We start from the raw sequence: 25,886 nt of genomic DNA, 5'->3' as shown, positions 1-25,886 counted from the left end.
AAACCATGTACATACACTTGAGTGAGTCCAGCCAAGATCCCAGAGCAGCCCAGCTAAGCCCAACCTGGATTAGGTGAATCCCCAGCCAGCCCACAAACTGGTGAGCTATAATAATCAGTAGATAATTAATATAACAAGCAAGTCTGTACTACTGACCAAAAAAAAAAAATTTAACTTTAATCTGATTTTACTGTTAAAATAATAATTTTGTGTTAGTAATTCAATATCTTCACTGTTACTTTTTATGTGTTTCTTAAGCTTCATACACTCAATAATTTGGATCTGCACAAGTAATACAAGTAATGATATAGAAAAGGCTGTTCATCAAGAAGTTGTGAGACAAATAAGATGAATTGCAGAGTATGTGTCATTCTAGTGTTATAACTCTATCCTCCTTTCCACCATCCCAGAAATCATTTTTAATACCTTTGTTGAAGTATAATCAACATATAATAAACTGCATATATAAAGAGTGTACAAATTTGATAAGGATAAGTTTAATGGATGCATACATCCAAGACATCATCACCACAATCAAGACAGTGACCACATCCATCATCCTTAAAAGTTTCCTCATGTCCCTTTGTAATTCTACCCCTCTCAACCCCACCCCCCTCTCCTAAGCAACCACTGATGGGCCAGAAGCATACTTAAATTCAAGTTACTGTGACATTGTTCTATAGATAACTCTGAATCTATTCCAATGTCATCAAGCTTCTGGACTCATGGCATAGCTCTCAAATCTCTAACACCAGTGGGTCATTACCCCTTAGGTAAGAAGAGTCATTTTAGATACTTTATTCTAACAAGGTGGTAAAATCCTGGATAATCCACTAAATAATGTTTATAAAACATTGCTACTTTGCAACTTTATGGACCAAGGTTCCCAAATGGTGTTTTCTTAAAAAGCATAAAAATAGTTTGTAAGTTTCTCATAGTGAAATCAAGTATAAGTATGACCATAAAGATCTTAATCATAAATTTAATGCCTTACACTTTAAATCCAATATTTTGCCTTTTATTAAACATACTCTGGCATTGTCAAAACTATGTATATAATTACTACCTTCAGTACTTAAGAAGTATGTGTGACTTCTGACAATTTATTCAACCTTTCTGGGCTTCAGTTTCCCTATCCATAAATTAGGAATAAAAATGTCTAACTTGCAGTGTTGTAGAGATTAAATAAACTAATGAAGGTGAAAATATAAAGTATAGCACTGCATTCATGCAAGACCTGAAATCATTTAGAGGGGCACCATTATCACAAGAGAAATGCGACAACAAACATATTCTTTGGAACAATGTCTGACAGATTTTATTAGAGTCATGTATTCAGTTGAAATCACTTATGACAACCTGTCTCTGGGGCATAAAGCCTATATGACACAACATCCATTAAAACATGCCATTAAAATAGTTAATAATTGTTAAAAAATAAATCCATACATAGTTTAAGTCCTCACTGTTTAATTTTTTTTCTTTGCTTATCCACTGATACATTTCAATATCTTCCTCTCTACAAGTTTTGTTTTAAAATAATTGCTATTCACAAAAATGTTTAAAATCTGAAGTTTTTAGTATATTGTTTATTAAATACCCTGATTAAATATTTTTAAGTAATTTCAAATAAAATGCAAAGAAAATATAAAAGATTCATTTAGAAAAGACTAAACAGAGTGTTTAGAAGTACTAATTTAAAGTCTCAGACATTTCAAAATTCTGACTAATGACAGAAGAAGAAACCATACACTACTGTGTCAAATATTTTTCTGTATTTAACATTATAAATCATGTAGTGTAATTACTGTAACTAGTTCTTCATATATAAAAATATTTGGTAATTTGATCACGATAGCTTCTATAGTGATTAATAGAATATAACCATTTTTTTGGACACAAAAATGAATTACGTGTACACTACATCAAGTCCAAGAATATTGATACTTCACACAATTTTTTAATTTAGAAACCATTTTCTTTGCCATGACTCCACGCTCTACCAAAATTCACATTTATCTTGTTACCACCACATTAATAACTTTATCTGTAATGATCCTTTAAACTGACTTTATAGTAACATTTACAGTAACATATTATTTACCGCTGTAAAAGTGAATAAACTTTGAAAAGCTTTACTTAAATCCATGAATTAGATACAAAACCTCAAACATTATTAAAATTAACTGATTTTCTATTGGAAACCCTGATGGCATTAATACCTGCTAAGTTCTTCTGCTAATAACAGCACACACATTTATCACTGTTGCTTCATTTCTTCTACATACAAAAAAAAAAAAACTTAAAAAATGACCAAAACTTTCAACAATAAAATAAGAACAAACTATTGATTCTCTCGAAAAAAGAATGAATTACAAAATCATTTATCTAAGTGAAAGAAATCAGATAAAAAAAACTGCCACATATAGTAATACCCCCTTATCCACAGGGCATATGCCTGAAATTGAGGATAGTACCAAACCTAGTACCCCTCAAAAGGAACATGTTTCTGTTCATGTCTTCCATGGACAAATTTATTGCCTTTTATATCTTAAGCACTTTTCATGTACTGTGGCTGTAATTTTTGCTCTTTGAGTTTTGACAGCAAAACCAGCACAAATTTCTTTTTCCTTCTTCACAGTTTCACACATATTAGATTCGTTCTTTCCATAGATCTTAGCAACCTCAGCATATGCCTTGTTATGTCAAGAATTTTCACCTTTTCAGTTAAAGGAAGCACTTTGTAACTTCTCTTTGGCACATCCAAATAGCCAGCATCACTACTTTTGCACTTTGGGGCCATTATTAAGTGAAATAAGGGTTATAAGGCTTACTTGAATACAAGCACTGTGATGCTGTGACAGTTAATCTGATAACCCAGATGGCTTTTAAGGGACTAATGGATAGGTAGTACATACAGCATAGATACCCTGGACAAAGGGTGATTCCTATCCCAGGCTGGTCAGAATGAAACAGCATGAGATTTCATCATGCTACTCAAAATGGCATGCATTTTAAATTTATAAATTGTTTATTTCTGGAATTTTCCATTTAATATTTTTGGACAGTATGTAACTGAAACCATGGAAAGCAAAACTGCAAATAAAGGGGGACTATTGTACTATGTGATTTCATTAATATTACATTCTAAACAAAGCAAAACTATAAGGATAGAAAACAGCTTAGTAGTTGCCAATTACTGGCAGTAGGGAGAAGGTACTGATCTTTGAGGGTGAGGATACTGTTCTAAATCTTGACTGTCTTGGTTACATGACTGCATACATGTTGCAAAAGTCATTGAACTGTATATTTAAAAGGAGTAATTTTTATTGTATGTAAATTATATCATTACAAACCTCACCAAAAAAATGACTAAATAAAATACAGTTAGAAGAGTAGTGCTTTAATCTAAATGAAGAGTATGTCTCACAGAATATGTCCAAGATAGCTTCTGCATAATATATCATCATTTTCAGGTATAATCTTCTTAAATCAGCTACTAATTTTTTAAGATCATACTGATTCTTATTCAGCAGATCTATGTATTCTGATTTTAATGTGGTCAGTGCTACTGCCCCAGTGTGGGCATCCATGATAGATGTCAACATTTTCTTCCAGTTGTGTATTCATCATCGACTTTATTAAGAAATTAGAATTTAATACTTCATTAAATACACTTGTCATTTTTGTGAGGTCACTAATGCCAGAAGAGTTTACTGTAAAGCTTTTATTAAATATGGAAAATACAGATACATTCTACTTCTATCTCATGTATACCTAAGCTATAATTTCTCATGGTTCCTGTTGATTCCACCAAGATGTGGCCCGGTAGCTTCATGCCTCTCACAGACTATAACATTACTGGTTGGCATACAATATGCACATGGTGTTCTAGGAAGAAAGATAGATATATAGATATAGATATGGATATGGATAGATATATAGATATTTGTATCCTAAAAGGGTTGAGATAAAAAAAAAATGTGCTATTTTGCTAGGCATCTTGCAGATTTAAGCATGCATTAAATAAGAACTATAATTAATCACTATGCAGGCATCTGAGACTATTAGACAAGGCCTTAGGCAAAGCTATAAGAACTAACTAGAGATTTAACAACCCATCTCAGCTCTGTTTCAATGCAATTAATGATACTTTATTAAAACATGAAAAATCTGGCATAAATGCTAAACTAGATGGGACTACCTTATAATCAGTACAAACACAGATGTGTGGTTTCTTCATCAAAATCCAATAATGGACACATACAAAAAGAGAAAATAAATTCCAATTATATACATATGTAACATATTATGCATATTACATGTATATACAATCAGATAAAAATCCTATGTATGCAGGGCAATTCAATAACATGGCCAAGTAACTTTTACTGAAAGAATGCCAAGGTAGTTCAATATTATACAATCTGTTAAATTCATTATATTAATCGATTCAATAAAAACTGCTTTGAAAGGTGACGAAAAGACAATTGATAGAATGACTTAACAAAATAGAAATACATAAGAAAGTCTCATAATAAAGTAGAAATATATGATAAAATATTTACCTCTCAAACTAAAAGCCAGAAAATACATATTAGAAAATAATAAAATAATTCCAATTAAAGTTAGGAACAAGAAAGATTTTCTTTATGGCCATTATTTTTTAACATTGGCCTTAAAATAGCAAGGCAATTAGATGAAAGGAAAAATAAGGCCAAAAAGTAATAGTTGTAAAAGTGGGAAACAAAAAGACAAAATTTTTATTGTTTGAGCCCGATAGTAATTCTTTTTTTTTTTTTTTTTCCCGATAGTAATTCTTAATTGAAAACTCTAAGAAACCAACTGGGAAATTATTACAAAACATAAAAGAAAGTCCGTAAGCTGGTTGGTTAAAAAAAAGTAACTTATAGGAGTTAATAGCCTTCAGGTAAACAAACATGATTGAATTAGAAAAAAAAAAAAAAACAGTGGAAGAAATGATTCTGTTTTATATAACAATTGCAATGATAAAAATATACTAGAAATAAAATAAACAGGAAATGTGCAAGACTTTTATGAAGTACTCTCTAAAAATATGTAAACAATGGAAATACCTAGCACATTTTTTGGATATGGATTTTCAACATCATAAAAATGTTATTTTTCCCAAAGGAGAGTTCATTAAAAATATCATCAGGGTTTTTTTTCCACTAGATAATCTGATACTTAATTTCATATAGACTTCCACATAAGTACAATTCGCCAATTAAAATTCTGGGGAAAACAATAGTGGACTAAGAGTTTTAAGACATATCATAAGGCTCCTATAATTAAAATTGTGGTACTAAAATATAAAAAAGGATGAATGAATGTAATAGGACAGAAAATCAAGACACAGAATTACCTAGAGGAACACAGAATATGACAAACTAGACATTTCAAATCAGCATGGAGAAGATGAATTGTTGAATAACGTTGTTAGGAAAATTGGATAGGAATCTGGAAAGTATTAATTTTGATCCCCACATCACACCCAACGGATTAAATTACAGAACTTATTAATGAGGAGGAAAAATTCAATACACAAAATTGAAACTATGGTAGAATACATAGGATATATTTTTGAAATAATTTCAGAATAGAGAATGACTCTCTAAGTATGACACAAAGCCTAGAAATCATAATAGGAATATTGATTAATTCATCTATAAAAATCAAAAGACAAACGAAAACTGGGAAGAACATATATAATTCACATTACCAAGAAAGTGTTCATTTTTTTACTACGTAAAGAGCTCAAAGATGTCACAAAAGGGAATAACAATTCCTTTAATAAAGGGCAATGAATGTGAACAAGTACATTTAAAAAAGAAATTTACATAGCCATTTAAATATATTAAACAATACTGAACTTCATTTATGGTAAGTGAAGGTACATTAAAAATCACAAGAAGCCATGTTTCATCTAGTAGTTTAAAAATAATTCAAGTGATGGAATAAAAAAGAATATATTGAAATGCTATACAAGTATTTAGCCATTATTAAAATCACCCAAATAATTGTATAACTTTTGGCTTATTAGAACCAACAGTATAATACATAATATGAGTGCTGTACAGATAGAGAAGAGCCTTAGATGTTTATTAATCATGTATCCTAAAACCTAAAACCACACATGTATTGGGAAAGAGTGGCAGGCTCATTTCCAGGTGACTGAGATGTAGCCTAACTGAAGCTGTACCAAATTAACAAAATGCAAAAGCTGTTTCTCATTTCCCCAGTCCCAATACCCTTGTTCTTTTCTATAATTTATAAAATCACAGAAGAAACATTTACCTAAGTGTTAAGGTTAAAAGCATGCCCCATTTTATCTTCTACATTATTCTCTCAATGGAAGGAATAGCCAGAATACCACAGGTGAGGACAAACTATCTCTTGTCAAACTGGGCATCTGACATTTTGATAACATCTGAACTTCTTATGTGGATCTTTTTTTCCAGAAAATGAAATAAAACACGATAAAACTGATAAGTGCTCTCGTCTTAGTTTCCTCTAGTTCAATAACTGGAATAAGAAATTCATTTGGACTGACAAATGCAATAAAGATGTCTGTCCAAAGGAGTTAACAGAACAAAAAGTAAATCTAAAAAAAAAAAAAAAAAGAGTTGTAGACTAGATTTAAGAGTTGGAAACCTAGGTACTTTCATTTCTTCCTATAAGATCACTGTGGAGAAAAAGTAAATGTTTCCTGTTAAAAAAATGTCAGTAGTACCTGACACCAGAGAATATATTTCTCTCAATAAAAGCAGACTCAAAATAGGTAGAATTTCCTCCACAAGACCCTAACAAGGTAAAAATCCAAAATAATGTTACTATAATGGCTATGAGAGTTGGAATATCTTCACAGAGAGATTAGCCTTACAGTAGAAAAAAAAAATCGCAAGGAATTACTAAAGTCAGCAAATTCTAAGCACCAAAATCTCAACGAAAATGGATTTCTTTATGTTTAAAAAAATGGACAGTAGATTTTTCTTTGATGAGCAAAACTGCTTTGCACAATGAGTATCAATTTTAAAATATTCTTTAGATGAGAAGTACTTAAAGCATAATACATCAAAAGAAAAAAAACAGCATTTAAACTAGAAATGGCTAAAAACTTTAAAGAAGAAATCCCTTTGCAAGAGTTAGAAACTAGAAATGATATCACAGAATGCCCTAGTCTGTTTACATTTACTATACACATTTTAGAGGCAGTACGATACAATAGAAAAACCACAGGCTATAGTAGAAAAATCACAGGCTAGTGTGATATAGTAGAATTCTGAGCTTGAGTTTTGTCATCTTTGACTTAAAAAACAGGTGCTGCCTTCCACCATGCCGGGTTGTTGGCCTGTGGTAGGAACAGCACAGGACACAGCATGTATGTGGACATGCCCAAGAGGGTAGTCACTATTATCGCTAGAGTGTAATAAAGAAATTAGTGGTTGAACCATGTGAAAATAAGGGTCTGGAAGCCAGTCTAGAATCATGTTCCAAAACTAAATGTAATCATGAAATATTAAATAAACAGAACATAAGTTACCACTGAAGGGAAATAAAAATGATTAAAATACAGCCCTGGCCCTCAAGGAACTTGAAAATCTTTTACTCAAAGAAATATCTATTGAGCAAAGACTTTGTTCCAAGTATAAGTCTAAGCAATGGGAATAAGAAATGAATAATGACATAGGGCTTCTAGGAGTTCATAACTGAGTATTAAAATACGAAAGCATATAATTACAGCACATGTAAGAGCTGATTAGAGGGATGGGCAAGGTCATGTGAAAGTAAAGAGGAAATGTCACCTAACTTTACTCGGAGCCTCACAGAAGGAGTTTAATAGGATGTAACATTTAGCATGGATCTGGAGGAACAAAAATCATCTTCTTCAAGTGAAATGCAGAGTCCCAGAGCCATGAATGAGCAGGGAACTTAGGATGAGTATGTCTGTAGCCAGAGAGGCAGTGGTTGGAAAAGATTCCAGAGAATCATCTAGGGGTGGGATGATGCTAAGGACTTTGGACATTACCCAAGAGGTAGCAGGGAGTCAACGGATGGCTTCAGTCAGGAATGTTACATGACAAATCTTCATATGGTTTTTAATGGAAATCACTCTGAGGACAAAAGACACTGAAGGGGTGGGTTGGGAAAAAGGGGCTGATAACCACAGGGCTCTAGTTAGAAGAAGGTTGCAGTTGTGGAGATAAGAAAAGAATCCAAATTAAAACAGAAGCAAATGAAGAGGGAAATGAGGGGCCAAATTAGCACATTTCTGCAGTAACATATCAGACATTTGATGACCAATTAGGTGTGTGGGCAGTCAAGGCCGACTCAGATATCTAGCTTAGAGAACTGAGTGGGTGATAATGCCAATAACAGGGCGAGAAAATGTAAGAAGACAAATAGGTTTCATAGGCTAGAAAAGATTATTAGTTCATCTGGGGACAAGAGAATTTTGAAGGGTTTAAGTGAGATTGATAGTTGTATTAACAACTATAAAGGAAAGCAAAATATATCTTCCAAGGAATTTATAAGCCAAGAACTAAATTAGACTGTTTAAATTACCGAGAAAGCTCTTCAATTGCTCCAGTTGCTAAATATGAACTATGCCATAGGTAAAGCTGAAGTGTCATCTTTTTTGTTTGTAGGCTATGCTAAACCAAAATAGATTTAAAAACTTAGTATTTTAGACGATATCAGCAAATACACATTGCCAGGGTGAACCCTACTATCTTTGCAGCAGCTGCAATTCTGGACCTTTTAATGTTGGCATTTTTCCAATCAACTTGACTGGGACTGAATTTTAGCAAACCCTCAATTCTTTTTCTTCACCACAGGCACAATTCTATAGTAGAACACAGAGGTGAAAAGCCCTGGAGAAGAGTAGTCAGCTATGTGGTGAGAAATCAATCTATCCCTTCCCTAAGAGAAAGTTAACTCCCTAGGAGAAACAGACATTCCTAAGAAAATGAACACATCAATTCCACCTCATTCTATGAGACCCTTGTCCAAGTAAGTATTAAAGCATTATTAGAAGAGATAGTAGGAAGAAAAATCTTAAGTCTCTAGGTTAATATTTCTTTCATATTATGCTTCAGACTGTAGAACATGGGAAGGTTGAGAGTTTTTAAACCAGGCATAGATGGCACCATACTTTTTAACAAGACATGGATCTGTCATCTCCAACGGATTATGACAAAACACTCTGCCTTTAAAGACCTTCCATGTCTGGCCTACCTTACTTTCATTGTCTTCTTGCCTCTACCTTGCCCCCTAACATCCTCTTAAAATACTTGTTATTCTCCCTAACACCTCTTTTTAGGCTCAATGACAAGTGCTGTACAAATTGGCAAACTGAATGAAATACTGTTTTTGCCCCATCATATATGAGACCATCATTCTCCTCCAAAAGTCTTTTATTATGTGAAGTTCACCAAGATCTCCCAACAGAAATCATTCCTCCCTCATCCAAACATGCACAGCTCTTGTCTGCATCTTCTGAATTATTCTTATCCTTTTCCAGTCTATATTATGGCAATTTGTGCATATGTTTTATTGTCCCACTTGAGAAAAAGATAAGCCGATTTATCCCAAAGATCCTAGTATGATGGTTTTGTATATAGTCAATGTTCATTAAACATTATTGGAGAACTGATTGAATGAATAAATAAAGTATGCATTTCCTCAGAGAGATTGTGCTCCTCCCAGAAGTCTGTTGAATCCAGGATATCTCAACAACTAGTAACTCAGGACCCTCAGTACACTTCTACAAAGGCTTTTTTTTCTTTGCCAATCTCGTTGGCCAGAAGAGGTCTCATGCCATGGCCTTTGGTCTGAAGGTAATACCAAATGCTAGAGACTAGAAAGAACATATTGTTGGCATAATTTCTATTCTTAACATATCAGTTATCTGTTTTTCTCTACATAATGATGTCAAACCAAAATAATGTGATGTTATTTTTTAAGACTACATAATACACCTCTTTATTATGTATATATCTCAGTAATCAAAGAAAAGAATTTCTGGCAAAGATATAAATCCAATTTTTGTAAGTCAAAGGCTTTGTTCATTGCAGGGAAGTTATGTGAATCCTGTGATAAGTCCTTTGGAGGGCACAGAATTCATCTACAAAGTCAAAAGAATGATAATGGGAACATTGTCCTTCTCCCTGTGCTTCTAATGTTAAGAGATCTATGTACCTTGTTGAGGTATAAAGATGAAAAGAAAAAACCTTTGAGAACTGCTGCTGTAAAGATTTCAATTTTAACAAATTTTCTTGGACCATTTTGAGCAGGCTATATAAAAATGCATAAAATATATGCAAATATTACTGAGTTTCTAAACTACCATTCTTTTACTTTGATTGGAATCTCCTTGATGGAGAGTCCACTGGGCTACAAACTTCCTTTAAAAGTTAAATGTTGTCTTAGTAACCCCAAAGGGGAAGAAGTATTCTGGCCAAATTTTGATATGGCTGGAAAATGTAGGCTAATGCACCATTATGTTTGAAAATAGATACTTACCTCTGAAAGCTTTATATCTTCAAAAATAATGTGTTTTTGTCAAGTCTCGCCCTGTGACAAATATTTGTACTAAAAAATTATTTTTTGAAATACATACTAATGTATTCACCTATTATATTTTAACTTTGTCCAGGTTAATATTTATGTACTTAAAGCAAAAGTCTACTCAGAAAATATTTTGTTAAATACCTTAAATGTATATTAAAAAAAAGAACTACATAGGAGTAAACTATATGTAGGCCATGATGTTAGAATTTTGTGTGTGTGTGTGTGTGTGTGTGTGTCTTAGAGTTGTTCAAGTGAGAAGTGTTGCTATAGGTAATAATTCAAAGAAATTCACTGGATTCACTGGAGTTACTTTTTCCCCCTAAATGGGGTATATAATAAACCTTAGAAAGGTTCTTAGTTTTAAGTCTCATAACACTTCAATTAAACACAAGCCAGAAGAATGTATTTCAAGAGTATATACATTAATTTTATATAAAAATATTTATATTTTTTAACAATGTTTAAAAATCATATGGCATATCAGAAAAAAATAGCTTTAATTAATGGTCCATAATTGTCTTTCAATCCTAATAGAGCTCACTTCTTATATCTATAAATAAATATATATTATATAAAACAATAAAGTGTTACTAGGTAGTAAAATATATCATTAACTTCTGTTATGTTGCTCTGTGATAATATTTCATGTTAAATTAGTAAGATTATGTTATTGGCTTTTATACTGTCATATATTTATTTTATTACTGGGAGAATTTTTAGATGATGCTTTAAGTTGTTTTTATTATTTTCCATTATAATAATCAATCAGTAAGGCTAATAATAATAACACATGTTGGATAAGTTAGGAAGTTGGTTTGCCAGGTTTACTGTTTGCTCTTAACTTTTTTATCAGAATTGTCAAAAACAATAAGAAACTAGCATAGCTATAATGTATATCTCAAAAATAAAGACGAAAACATACCAACTCAATATATTACATGTTGAGTAAAATAACATTATTCACTTTCCAGCATAGTTTTTATTTGCATGGACAGCAACTTTGCAAATTTAAAACTTGCAAATAGTTTTCCCTTGCAAAAAAAAATAAATGACAGCTATAACAAATCAAGGGAACAAAGGATGATCATAGAAAAGAGTTTCAGTCATAGTAATTATAAAATTATATCAACAAGAAAAGATGGCATAATAAGATAAAATCAATATTTGGCTGGGGAAATGATATACCCATGAGTCTAGATATACCAGAATTTGTAGCTAAAAATTTGCCCAAGGTATTTTCTTTAACATTTCAGATTATTCAAGTCATCCTGTAATTTAAAAATGAGAAGAAAAGAAAATGAGAAAATAAAATCTTCTTTCATTGAGTGGGGTTTCTTGGGAGGAGAGGTATTCATTAAACATTGTAAATAAAATCTTGCCAAAGTCAACCTTTAATGTTACTGATCACCTGGAAATTTGCTTCACTGATTGCCAGACTTCATGCAAACTAGTTCCCTCCAGGAATCCCCGCAGACCCTGTGGAGCACACACTAAGCATGGTCTCCAACAGAGTTTTAGAATTTTTATTATTCCAAATGCTGGTAAGTGATAATGGTTTTCTCAAATAAGGATTTAAAATTTCTAAACTTCTATTTTTTGACATTAATGTGTAGCTAAAATAGAAAAAGCTATTTGCAAGTACACCCATCCCTCCCTACATGCCCTCCTATTATAGTGAGAGTCAGAAAGTGGCCAAGATACTCTCATACTGACGATCGAAAGCCCCTCTCATTAGCAATTGATATCTAAATGTATCACTGTAGTAATTCCCAGAGCTGTGCTAGGATGATTCACTATACATTGCACTCCATTAAACTTTAAATGACAAAGAGATAGGCAACTATAATTTTCCAATTACCTCCTTTTCAATAGATGCATTCAAGATCAATGTTTAGAGCCTTTTAGTTTGAGATGTTCAATTTCAAGAGCAAACATCCACATGAACAGAACCAGTTCCTCAGGTAAAGCAGTACCCACAATCATACATGGTTAAAGACAACAGTGATGATTTTGTGTGGTGCTTGAGTGGTGGTGGTAATGGCTATGGCAGGAACTTGAAGTTTTCCTACAATATTTTTCTTATTATTATCTAAAGCCGACAGATACCTAATAGCATCAACTTCACTCAAGCTGTCTGACACATCTAAAATATAAAAGAAGAAAGAATGGCTAAACCTAAAGATAAAAACACTGAAAGAAGTGACCAAATAGCCACATCAACTACCATAATTCCGCTAGATGTCAAAAATCAAAACTGAACAAAATCAAAGTAAGTGCTTCATTTCTCTTTCATGTAAACTTTTCCAGTTATTCCTGAAGTAGGGTGCTTCCCACCCTAATAAGACTGTGTATGTAGACTACTGGAGTGGAAATGGAATTAGAAGTGCTCCCTCATATCAGCTCCAAGAAATATACAACCACAGTAAAAACAGTGATGCTGGAACACTGGCTTTTAAGGTAGCTGAGTTTCTGTGAGTCTTGTAAAACAGAAAAAAGGAAGATGGGGCACAGAAACAGCATAAGCTAGAAGGGTGGTGTGGATATTCATAGTGAAACCAACAGAGAGCATTTGTTAGGGGTGGTAGTACAGATTCCTAATTACAGGGCTAAAGCCTACTGGAAAGATCCACAGGGTCAAGCAAAGAGTTTGAAAAGCCTCGGAAGGAGTGGGGACCTGACCGTGGTCCTGAAAGACAGCAACTTGCAGATAATTTCGAACAGCCTCCAAGCATCCACTGCTACACCATATCTTTTTTTTCCACTGTAGCTTAAACTAGTCCTCAATACGAGTCCAGTATTTGCCTCAAAAAAAGTCGAAACTTTCTCTTATGATCATATCAGTCTTTATAATGCCCGCCTCGTCTTTCACGAACAGCCTCCTTGAGGGTTAGGCTAATTTCAAGAATAAGAGGTAGGCTATTCCAGCTCAAAAGCAGGAATCAAACTCACAACACTTAAAATTGTACAGAAAGCTTACACTTGGCAATCCTGATTCCCGTTTGCATTTCTTAAACTCGGATGGGAAATCATAACTATCCGGAACACTTCACGAAATAAAGCTCCATAAAAGAACACTCCAAACTCTCCTTATAATCCAGGGAGCCTTGAAACTCTGGAAGGGTAAGGTACACTAATAGCCCCATTTTCACCTCATAAGATTACAACCCATTTCCTAAAGATATACAAAAATACAGATCCCACAGTGAACACAGGCGTCAGTCTTTCTTCAGGCTGTTTTCCAGCCGTTACAAACCCAAGAATCAAGAAAGCCAACTACTACACCAATCCAAAGTGTTAATACTACACCAAACCATGGAAGAAGAAAATTTCTCCGCACAAAAGACACCTTGGCAAGAACAGAAGGTAATTCACTCTGCTGGTGGGAAAAAAAGGAAGGTTGGGGCAAAAGTAACGCATATGAGAAAAATCTTTCTCAGAAAATGCCGTTCAACTCATCCAAGTGTAAGACTTACGTGTTCCGTCAAAACGGGTAGCGATGGTGTCGAGGAAGGTGTTCTGCGGCGCCAGTAATCCTTTCATAACCGGCATTTTTCCAGCGTGGTGTAGGATTCTCCATCAAAGTTTGTCCAGAAGGATGGTTCGAGAGGAAAGTGCCAAGAAGGGAGAAGGGGAACGTGATGACGGCAGGGGAGGGGGGCCTGGCGTGGTGATGGGGCCGATCAAGGGAAGGGGGAGGGTGGAAAGAGAGAGGGAGCGAGTTCCAGCCGCCGCTGCTGTGGCAGGAGCAGCCCGGAGAGCGCTTCCCGAGCCCGCCCCGCACCTCCAGCCTCAGCCCGGAGCAGGCGCCCTCTCCCGCCCCCTCCTCCTCCGCCAGCTACCGAAACCCCCTCAGCGTCCCTTCGCTGGCGACAGTGCCCGCCAGGCGCCGCCCCGGGGTTCCTCGCCCCCACTTCGCCCGCCCGGAAAGAGCCCGCGGTGGCCTGGGGCGCCGCGCCCTGACCTGTCTCTGGGGTCGCGGAGGACGGCGCTGGGAGCTGGGCGAGGCGCGGTGGCGTTGAGCCTTCGGGTCTCCAAGGGGCGCCGGGAAATGTGAGAGAGCGCGACTCTCACCCCCCAAGAGCCAGTGAACAAAGACCCCTTTGTTCCCGCTGCGTCCCACTCCCGGGGAGAGTGGAGTCCCGTGGGTGTGGTATTGGAGAAGGGGAGGAGAAAGGTCGGGGCAGGTAGCCGGCCTCTGCCTAGAACTTGGGAGGGGGGAGGCCCCCCAGTGGTGTCCAAGGGAGCGGAGGCTGCCAGGAACCCCGGGGGGAGGTGGCCCCCTTCCGGTGCACCTGCCAGCGCGAGGGCGCGCGACAAGAGCAGGGCAGCCTCGAGTTAGCTGTGCGGCCCCTTCCCCAGTCACCAGGGTCATTTAGCCCCGGGAACCGGCCCCAAAGTGCTTGGGTTTCCCACTTTTTCTTCCTGGGTCCCAAAAAGGGGTGCTTCAGTCTTCCTCCCCCAAATTGCCAGTAGCCTCCCCAAGCCATCCCAAACTAAAGAATTAATAACCTTTTAAATGGACAATGGGTGGTTTCCCACCCTCTGGTAAAATGTGAATAAAGCATTTCTACAAAAGTTTGCTATTTTTATTAATTTGCAAAATACCATATAAGTAAAAGCAGTAAGACTGTCTTGTAAAAATAGCTTCAAAACAAGTCCCCTCGCCTTTCGCCTCTGTCTCCTCTCCCCCACCCAATAGCGAGGCTCCCCCCAAGACTGACACCTCCAAGAAGAAAGCCTGGCGGATTGCCAGAAACTGAAGGGGCCTTAAACAACGAAAGTGGTCTCTCCTGGCCCTTCTGCCCCAGGCTCCTGCGGGGACTCAGTCTCTACCGACTTTCTGCTGACAAACGCCACCCAAGCCTGCGGCGCAGCCCTGTGGGGAGGTGGAGGGGTCATCCAGGGCCCGGATCTTTCAGAAAACCCTGGAACGGAGGGAGGTGTGGAAGGAAAGTCGAGAGCCCGGGGTAGAAAAACAAATGTAAACCCAGGTGTTCGTACACCCGGAAGGAAAGGAGGGAAAAGCAAACAGGTGTCTGAGCTGCAGCGAGTGGCAGCTCTTATCCTGGCCGCCAGGGACTCGGGCGTGGCGGGAGGCGGGAGCGCCCGCCCCCCACTACTGTCGGTGTCGGGGGGTTCCTTGTTTGAATTCTCCCGGCTCACGGGGCGTCGGGGGGACCCCGCGGGTTTCGTCACGGCTGCCCGAGGCTCCTGGAGGGCGGGGGTGGAGAGAAGGAGAGGAGGCATCCTCCTTTCCCCGCCCCCGGGCCCCCTTTCTCGTGATGCACTTCCTGCGGCCGAGGATTCCCTTTGTGTTGAAATTCGAGAAGATCCGGCCGTGGCGCGCGGCTGGCGGGGCGGGGACGCTCTGGGAGGGGGACGGGATTCCTGAGTGGGCGGCGCGGGGCAGCCATGGCCGGGGTGAGGCTCTCGGCGTTGGGGGTTCCTCGCCCAGCGGGACGCTGCTCCTGGGCACTGGTCCGTCCCTGCCCTCCCCTCAATCCTCTGTCCCAACCAGCTGCGCTTTCCGAAAACCGAGCTCACGCGGGTGGTGTCCCCCACGCGGCGAGCCGAGAGCAACTGCTGGTGGCTCTGCTGACTCCCTCCTGGGCGGAGTCGGCGAGAGAAAGATGAGGGAGTCCCTGCTGTTTGGGTGGCGCATCGTGAAAACCCAGGCTGCCACTGACGATGTAAAAGCGAGGAAAAATGCCTCCTTTGAAGTGACTGGAAGTTCCGCGTGAAATTTGTTGGTTGTAAGCCACGATTCGGATTCAGAACATTTGCACTGTAGGTCTGTGTGTAAAAACTGTTTCCTCGTGGGCCTGATCTGTGTTGCCTAGTGTGTGAAATCACTTGCAAGAAACAAACCACAAAGGGCTTAAGATTGGCAGCCTAAAGAAAGCCTCGGTTTCCTGGCAAAAGGAGCATTTATCATTCACTCCCTTCCCTCCAGCACCTACTGTGTGTCAGGGACTGTGCAAGGCATGACAAGACGCGTGCCCTAAATTCAAATTCTAAGCCCTAGATCCTATTGATCTGTAGTACGTGGGCCTCACCACCTTTGTATCTTTTCCCCACCAAGCAGTCTTTCTTAATGAGGACTGCTATCACCAGTTTTCTTGAGTTCCAGGGCTTCTTGAAGCATTGGCCCAATAAAAAAGCCTAATGTTTCTCCATGGTATTTGTGGCTCAAGTAAGGCCAAACTGCACCATTAGAACTTGACGGCTGTGAAAGTTTAAATATATTAAATTCCTTGAAACTTGTTTTGCCACCATGAAATCAAAAGCCATAAAAGAGGCATCATGAAAGTCAGGAGTTTTCACTAATGCCTTCCTCAAATCTCATGTCATTCCCCTAAGGGAAATTTTCCCACTGTCCCCCCCGAATGACAGAAAGAACTCCAACTCATTTTATTGCAGACCCCTTCTTCCCTACATAGACCTTTCTCTCGGCCTACAAGACAACACTAGAAGAATAACCACAACCGCACAATGTAATAAACCTAATGCCCACATAAAAGAGAATTAAATGTTCACAGAGGAGATCATGTTTTTTTTTTTTTAAATGTAAAATGTAAGGGGAGGCACAAAAAATCTCTATACCCAGACCACAGCACTCTATTGAGTACTATAGAAAGCCTCTTTGGGTAAAACCAACCTAAGCAAATTTCACTGATTTGCTTATCATAAACCACCCAAAACCCAATGAATTAAACCAACTATATTATATTTTGCTCACAGATCTCCAATCTGTGCAGGCATCAATGGGGCAGCTTATTGGTGAGTCACCTTAACCGGGAACTAGAAGATACACTTCAGAGATGGCTCATTCAAAGTAATAGCAGTTTGGTGCTGCCTGTCAGCTTCCGGGACCTCAGCCAGTGTTGGGGCCTTGGGGCTTCAGTTCTTCATGTGGCTCTCTCCATGAACTGGGTGGGCATCCTCACAGCATGGTGGTTTCAAGAGTGCATGCCCAAAGAGACAGAAGTAGGAGCTGCCGGTTTCTTAAGGCAAAACCAAAACCAAACACATTACCCAGATTAATCAGAAAGGAAAAAATGAACTTCTAGATGGAAGAAGTATCAAATAATCTGTGGCCATATTTTTAAATCTTCACATCAATTTGTTGTTATTTTGAGTTTCAAAGGAGGTTGCCTTATAATAGCATTCTTTAATTTGATTAAAAATCTATTTGCACCTGTTTTATATATCTCCATAAACATTTGGGGTTTGTGGGTACAAGACCTGGATTCAGGTCTATAGTTCCTTATAGGGAAAATGTAATACACAAGAGAGAGAAAACATAATTAAACTGACTTAAGAACTGTAAGCCATGGATAAAGCAATTGTTATTATTTTGTTTAGTGTTGATTATCTCTCCAGCACTTGATGCTGTATATCAGTCTGGATGGGACTGGAAAGGGTGTCAGGACTCTCTATATCTGCTTGATAGTTCTAGGTCTTCCTTATTTCTATTTTCTAATTACAACATTCATCCAGTAACTCAATGCAAAACATCTGTAAATGTCTTATTGATGTGCATGTATTTGACTGTAGGCCATGAAAGTATTCTTAAACTTTTCCTGGCAACAAGAATTTTAGCCCTCAAGAGAAGGATATATTTTCATTTACAGGCTGATATAAAAAAATCTACTCAGATGTGTTGAGTTCTAGTTTTGTCTTTACCATTTATCCCTTTTGTCATTTAATCTTTGTGAGGTTTCCATTTTCTTACCTGTGAAACTAGAATAATACTTTCTCTACTTCACAGAGTAGAAAAAAATATTTGTGAAAAGCCTTTGAAACCTGTAACATACAGCATATGATGTAAGGGATTGTAATAAACATTATTCTATTTTTTATATTCTAACACATCTAATACAAAGTTTTTTATTACTATTACAGTATGTGGTCCTATTGAACACATGTATGTAGTATTAGTTTGTTACAACCTATGGCTTGCAAGCCTTTCCTTCTAAATATAAATTGTCCCTAGAAGCTCAGAAGGAAAATCAAGCTAGTTTTGTTTTGTTTTGTTTTTGACTAATCCTTTTGAATTGTCCTGTTCTAATGTCCAATAAGATGGATTCCAGTGTCATGGTCACTGCTTCCTGTTCCCAAATAGTCACTGCCTCCTATTTCTCAAAATGTGTAGAAACTAGAATACTCTAGCACGACCTCCAAAGCTATGGTTTCAGTCAGGATAATGTAGGTTATGCTTCAATAACAATGTAATATCTCAAAGGCTTATTACAACAGTGCTATTTCTTGCTCACTCTACATGTCCAACATGAGTTGGCAAGGGGCTCTGCTTGTTATTGGGGCCCAGACTGATGGAAGTTCTGCTCAAAATATGTTTTCCTTGATGGGAATAAGGCAATTTGGCAAAGCATGTACTGTTTTTTAGAACTACCACTCACAACTAAACAACTGAAATAAGTCACATGGCCATCCTAATTTTAAAGAGGTGGTAAAATACAATCCAACTATGGCCCTTGAAGAAAAGGAGCTCTGGGATATTTGAGAACTGGCATTTCGTAGCCATGAATGTGAGCCATTCAGATCTCATTTCAAAAGAAGCTTCTGGGAAGAGTGTTGCTGGTGACAGCCTTCAGCTGTCACACCTTTGAGTCTACCACACTGTCCATGCCAGCCAATGACTAAACATGATGCCAACATTTAAGCTCGTCCATCCTATTCAATGTGGGACTCTTCTAATAGGTAATCTCCTCCCAGGGATTCCTCCTTATCTTGGCAAGGACTTTCTCAGTAGTGAAGCACTCTTTCTACCCACAGTTCCTTCCTCCTCCTCCTCCACAGGTGTCAGCCCTGCACAACAGTCTGAAGACTCCTGCCTATTCCCAAACCCACACCCTTTATCCTCCACAGGCTCTTTCATCAGTATCTACTCTTGTCTTGCTGTCTGCTTCTCAAGGACCCAAATTGACTCTTGCATATCAGGGAGGTTTCCTGAGAATAGAGAACCATGAGCCCATTTACTAGATTCTATAGTTGAAAATAAATAAATCTTGAATAGAAAAAAAGAAAAAAACCCAAAACCAAAAACCACCTCACATATATCTTTGCTGCCTTCACTCCAGCATATCCTTTTCCTCTTTTCCCCCAGTTACCATCCGTGATTCATCATAGCTAAAAGTGTAATCTGGAGGCCAATCTACATTGTCCTCTCATTACACTCAAATAAATAAACTATCGCTAATTTCTGTTACCCTTAGCTTTTTAAAATCTGTAGCATCTGTTCTCTCTCCCTTTTCTGCTGTCACCCTGTTAGTTGATATACTCATCATATCTCACTTTGATCATTTCCCCTACCTTGTCTTCCTGCCACAAAACCATTCTTGTTTAATTCATCCTTTACACTGCAGCCAACATGATGTTTTTCTATAATGTAAATTAATCATGTAACTTCCTCCTTAAAATCCCTATATCTTTGAGGACAAAGCAAAACTTTAACCTGTCTGTTAAAGCTATTCAAGAACCAGCCCCTATATAGCCCTACAGCCACTTCTATCATGAACATAGAAATTTAATTTCTGCATCATCTTATGCTTGATACATGCTGAATTACATAGAGCTCCCAGAATGTGATATCTTTTTTCAGACCTCCATCCCTTTTAATATGCTGTTATCTCTATTTAAAATAGTCATTTCATACTTGCTAACTTTCCTCATCAGTTGAACTCATGCTCCAAGGATTACCTTTAATGTCACTTCCAACCTTTCTTGGAATTCCCAAATCCAATTTAAGTACTCCCTTTTTTGTGTGTTCCTATACTAACTCATATGTCTCTATCAAAACCCATTCCCCTGGCTGGGCATGGTGACTCACACCTATAATCCTAGCAATCTGGGAGGCTGAGGGAAGATCCTTTGAGCTCAGGAGTTCGAGACCAGCCTGAGCAAGAGAGACCCTGTCTCTACTGAAAAAAACAAACAAACAAACAAACAAAAAAAAAAACAGAAAAAAATAACTGGGCATGGTGGCGCACGCCTGTACTCCCAGCTTCCTCAGGAGGCTAAGGCAGGAGGATCACTTGAGCCCAGGAGTTTGAGTTTGCAGTGAGCTGTGATGATGCCACTGCACTCTAGCAGGGGTAACAGAATGAGACTGTCTCAAAAAAAAAAAAAAAAAAAAAAAAAAAAGAAAAGAAAAACAATCCCTATATGTACAGGTATGTGCCTGAATAGCTACAACAAGGAATAAGAAAAGTACCCTATATTAACTATTAATAGAATTCTGTTTGCTAATAATAGAACACATGAATTAGAGTGGATAAGACTGGCTTAAACAAACAGGGTTATTATTCTCCAAAATAACTGTTGCTGAGGTGGGTAATAAGTTCAAAAGCTCAACAATATCATCCATTATTTAAGATTATCTTGACCTTTTCCTCATGGGTGCAAAATGGCTGCTGAAGCTACATCCACTACTTCTTGGTCCGACTATCAGAAGCAAGGAATAAGTAGTGCCAACTGAATCTGGCTCTTTTAATTAGGAAAAGCTAAAAGTTTTTTGGGAAACCTCCCTTTCCCCTCAGGTTTTCACTATGTCTTATTAGCTAGCACAGTGTCATATGACCATCTGTAGCTACAAAAAGAATGTGGAAATGATTGACTAATTACCCAGGATTTATAAAGGAAGCAGACAAGATCTAACAGTTTAAGAATTAATTTGGGTCAACAAACCTACAGCAGAACTTATGCTACATACTTCAAAGGCAGTTATACATAAGGAGTGACATAAACAAAGGCCTATAATATGGATGACAAACAGGTTTTACATTGCATTTCAGTTCTGAAAAATTGATAGCAGCTACTTGGCCTCCTGAATTAACAATAAGTTTTTATACCACTCCCAGGTTCATTAAGAGAGAGTTTAAGAACAGTTAGAAGTGTCTATTCTGAGTATAGGAGAAAATCTTAGGGATTTATACTACTGCAATAGACCTGGAGCTGTTATTTGGGTAGCAGATTCCTAAGAGTCACAACTGTCCTCATCTCACTGTTACAGAGGAAAGTGAAGAAATACTAGCTCTACAATCTAGTGCTATATCTCTCATTTTGCTCACTTGTTAGTCAGGACAGGTTAGATTATACTATGGTAACAAATTAATACCCCACCTCATATTTAAGTAAATTAACCACCAAATTGTAATTATTGCTTATAGAGCAAGGGAGAGGGCTCTTCTCTACAGTCACTCAGGCACCCAGGCTGGCAGTCACTCATCCATCTCACAGTTGCACATCCAGAAACTAAGTGGATTATACATATCACTTTCTTTCTAGAACTCATTGACCAGAATTACTCATGTGCTCTTACCTATGAAAGAGAACACTTGGAAAGTACTCTGACAACCCCCAACTTTATAGATAAAATAATAACATAATAATAAAAACAATATCACCAACTCAGATTTTTATGACAATCAAATCAGTTAATAATGTAAAACACATAGAATAGTTACTGAATTACAGTAAGAGCTCAATAAATGCAGGGTACTATTATTTTAGGTTATCCTGTATAGACCCTCACCTTCAGAATTTAGGTCATTACAATGGACTTGGGGATATAGTTGTCTTGTAGATTCCTAAAGGTACATGGATTCATCCAATAGTATCCTCAACTCTTGATAAATTTTCACAGTAGTTAAGTCATATGACCAAGAATACATTCCATATTCTACTGCCCTTCAGTGGATCTGAGCCTTTTCGGAAGAGTGGAAGGTGAAAAGTGCAGCTAACATTGGTTCATTTATTTATTAAATGTCACTGTCTTTCTCTCACTTTGAAGATAACCTGTCATAGAAAATTTAACATTATGTCCCTTGGTGCCTATCCAGTATCAATACTCTGCTCAGGCCTCTTACACACACATTGAAACCCCAATCTCATCAGACTTGAATGGTAAATACCCTCAATTTCCTGTTCTCTCATCTGCCAAAGGGTTTATAACTATATCCATACTACTTCTTTCCTTTTCTCCCAGAAAATTAGGTGTTCTCTGTAAAAGGATCACACAGCCACCTGCACTTTTTCATAGTCTACTTCCAGAATCATGTTCCATTTGACATGCCCTTCTTTTCTATGTCTTTCTCTCTCTTTCTCCCTACTAGTTCCTTCCCTCTTCCTATAAAATATTCCGGCCACTCTGATCCTGAGATAGACCTTTCCTTGATCTTCCTAATCTTTCACATTGACTTTACATGCAAATTTCCTGAAAATCAGTAGATGATTACCTGGACCACTTTCTTACCTCCCATTCCCTCATCAACCCTCTATAATCTGATTTCTTCTTTAACCATTCTACCAGGATGTCTCTTATTGAAGTCACTAATGACTTAATTGTCTAAAATAATGCACATTTTCAATCCATATATTTCTGAATTACTTTTTTGCTATATTTGACTCTGTTAATTAATTCCTTTTAAAACTTTCTACTCCATACATTTCTAAGACAGCAAACTTTCTTGTTTTGAACAGAAAGATCCTTTGCTATTGAATATTCAGCTTTCTTAAAAAAATCCTCTTTCCTTAGCCACTCTTTGTATTCTAGTGTTACTCAAGTTTCCATAAACTGGAACACTGAACTTCTGCATCTCAGTTACTGTCGAATTTTAAATATCCTCTCCAGACGAACACTTTCTAAATCTTTACCTGAAGCTCAGGCCTCTCCCCTAGGCTTCTGACTGATAATAGCCAACTGTGGTCTTGATAATACTCCTTGACTATTTCTCTCATATCAGCTTCTTTCATATCATCTATGTGAGACTCCAGGTAATCCTTCTCATATCCTAATTCTGAATAGCCATTGAATCTTTAAGCCCTTGTTTTTTAGATACCCTGAATACACCCTAATTTATCCATCCAATTGCTGCCCTAGTTTAGGCCTTTCCCGTATCTTCTGTGAACCTCCTCCATACCTCCCAAATGGTTTGATAACCTAAAGTTTCATCTCCTTGAAAGCTATTCTCTACAGTGCAACTAGCATGACCTTAACAAAAGGCAAATATGAGCATGCCACTCCTCATGCTGCCTCTGGGATTCCGAGCCTATCTTATCTCCCATTACTCATTCATTGTTCACCATCCTCAAAACTCATGCTCAGGGAAAACAAAATTCCTAGAAGTTCCCAAAATATACAGTGCTCCTCCAGAGACTATGACTTTGATCACACTAGCCTCACTTCATAGAAAGTGCTTCCCAAACCTCCCTTGCATGACTAACATACATGTACCCACTTTCCACTCCAGCCTAATTTGGATGTGCCTCAAAATAGAGGCATTTGCTTTTATAATAGCTGTTGTATATCATCTGACCTAGTTTTATCTGTGCAGTTTTAGGCAAGTTACTTTTCTGAGTTGCATGGGGATTATAATAACATACACCTCACAGGGCAGCTGTGAGTGACAAATGAGAAAACAGAGAGAAAGTGATTAGTACGGTATCAACTGTTTATTCACCATTGTATCTCCAGTGGCTAACATAATCCATGACACATTGTAGGCACATAAATATTTGTTGAAAAAAATAAATGTTAGTTGTCATAATTATTACGTCAGTCATTTTACCAACACATGGTTTTACGTTTATTAGTTTATCTCTGTCTCTTGCACCACACCCTGTGCTTCTTACGGTTCATTATCTTATTTTAACCTATCCAACCCTTTGTTTAAGATTATCTAGCACATAGGATACAATAAACAAAATTTGTAACTGATAAATGAATGAATGGTTGAACGAAATTATTTCTATAGCATGTCTTCCTTTGGTGCAAATGTCAACATTGACTTCATGGCCCTTTTATTACCATTCCCTTTGCTATCCAATCTCTTCTTTCCATGGTTGATTGATATCCTGAACGTGGGTGTGTGTTTGTGTGAGCATGTGTCAGTTTTATTTATTGATTTATAAATCACTCAAATTTAAACTTAAAAGAATATTCTGAGCGCTTTTCTTCAGATTTCTGGATTGATCCTTTACATACAAAAAATGGGGAAAAGAGTTGGTATATGATCCAAAGTTCCTCATTCAAATTATTAAACACACAGGTACTTTCCATTAATGTATCCTCTTTAAATCACAGAATTTTTAGGCAATGGAATCTTTCTTAAATCTGTAACTATTCACTATAATTCCAAAATCCCATACCCATGTCTTCTGCTGGTGTTTCTATCTCCCCATGACATACATTTTTTAAAAAAGAGGGCCCCATTTGATGGATGCCTAAGTTAAATAAACTATGTATATTAATATACAGTTGGATGTTTTTAAAGTGACTTCTTCCTACTTAAACTATTTCAAGGCAGCTTAAAATGAAAACTTAGATATAGAAATAAAGTAATATAAATGGTGGGGTTATAAGAAATTTTTTTTGCTTCTTTATAGTGTGAAATGTTTCCCAAATTTTCCATAATGAATATATATTATTTTTCAAGTAAAATCCAAAATACATTGGGAAAAAAAACAGGAAAAATAACAAATTGCAAAAAGACAAGAGCAATATATTGTACAAGGAATGTGGTTTACTCATCTGACCATTAAAGTAAGCCCTCACTTAAACAGAGTCCAAAAAATGGCCTGGTGAGAATTATCTTCTCAGTCATTTGGATGAGATCAAAATCTTTCCTGGTACTAAGTTCCAAGAGGAAACTGTCACTTGGTTTTATTGACACAGCAAAATACTGGGCATAATAACTCATTTTCTACCCCAAGCATATTCTCAACTAATTTTGAGACCTTGAACAAATCACTTAATATTTCTGGGATTCACGTGAAGGGAGAAAGAAGGAAGAATAGCTTTAGATTTCTAAGGTCCCTTTGGCTTTAATATAATATGATTCATGTTCAGGTAGAAAGTTTCAAAATAAGATTGGAAGCTATTTTTTTACATTGAAAATTGAGCCCCAGCAACAATTCTTACTGATCCCGAGAACTTGAAAGAAAAGCTGTATCCCTTTGCTCCCATACAGATAGAGACAATTCAGAGCCTTGCCCAGTGCATTAAAGATGAAAAGAGCGACTCTTACACTCTCCTTCTCTTCCCTAGATTTCTGTTTTTAGACTTTCACACAAGCAAAAATATACATAGAGAGTCAGTCTTTTCCAAGTCTCCTGCTGCTCCTTTGTATGTATTTAAACCCAATGTTTTAGCAGAAGATGAGAATAGATACTCAGTGCTGATGTAAATGGCAATGCCGTCATCGCTCAGCTAACAGAAAACAGAAATCAAGGGGAAGGGAAGTCGAGCAGTTCTAAGTGTTGATGAAGATGTT

At 37.3% G+C, this 25,886-nt stretch overlaps 1 protein-coding gene across 1 annotated transcript in view; it reads right to left on the bottom strand.

Moving 5' to 3' along the window:
- Positions 1–14,352, bottom strand: part of KCNH8 (potassium voltage-gated channel subfamily H member 8) — a 363,798-nt gene extending 349,446 nt beyond the window's left edge. The window contains exon 1 of the mRNA XM_069473285.1: positions 14,067–14,352. Coding sequence (XP_069329386.1) covers positions 14,067–14,142 — 76 coding nt within the window. The 5' untranslated portion in view covers positions 14,143–14,352. The remainder of the gene's footprint in view (positions 1–14,066) is intronic.
- Positions 14,353–25,886: the final 11,534 nt, after the last annotated feature.

Source organism: Eulemur rufifrons, chromosome 7 (assembly GCF_041146395.1).
Source record: "Eulemur rufifrons isolate Redbay chromosome 7, OSU_ERuf_1, whole genome shotgun sequence".
NCBI lineage: Eukaryota > Metazoa > Chordata > Mammalia > Primates > Lemuridae > Eulemur > Eulemur rufifrons.
Note: the sequence above shows the minus strand (reverse complement) of the source record. Positions and strands in the feature narration are given on the sequence as shown.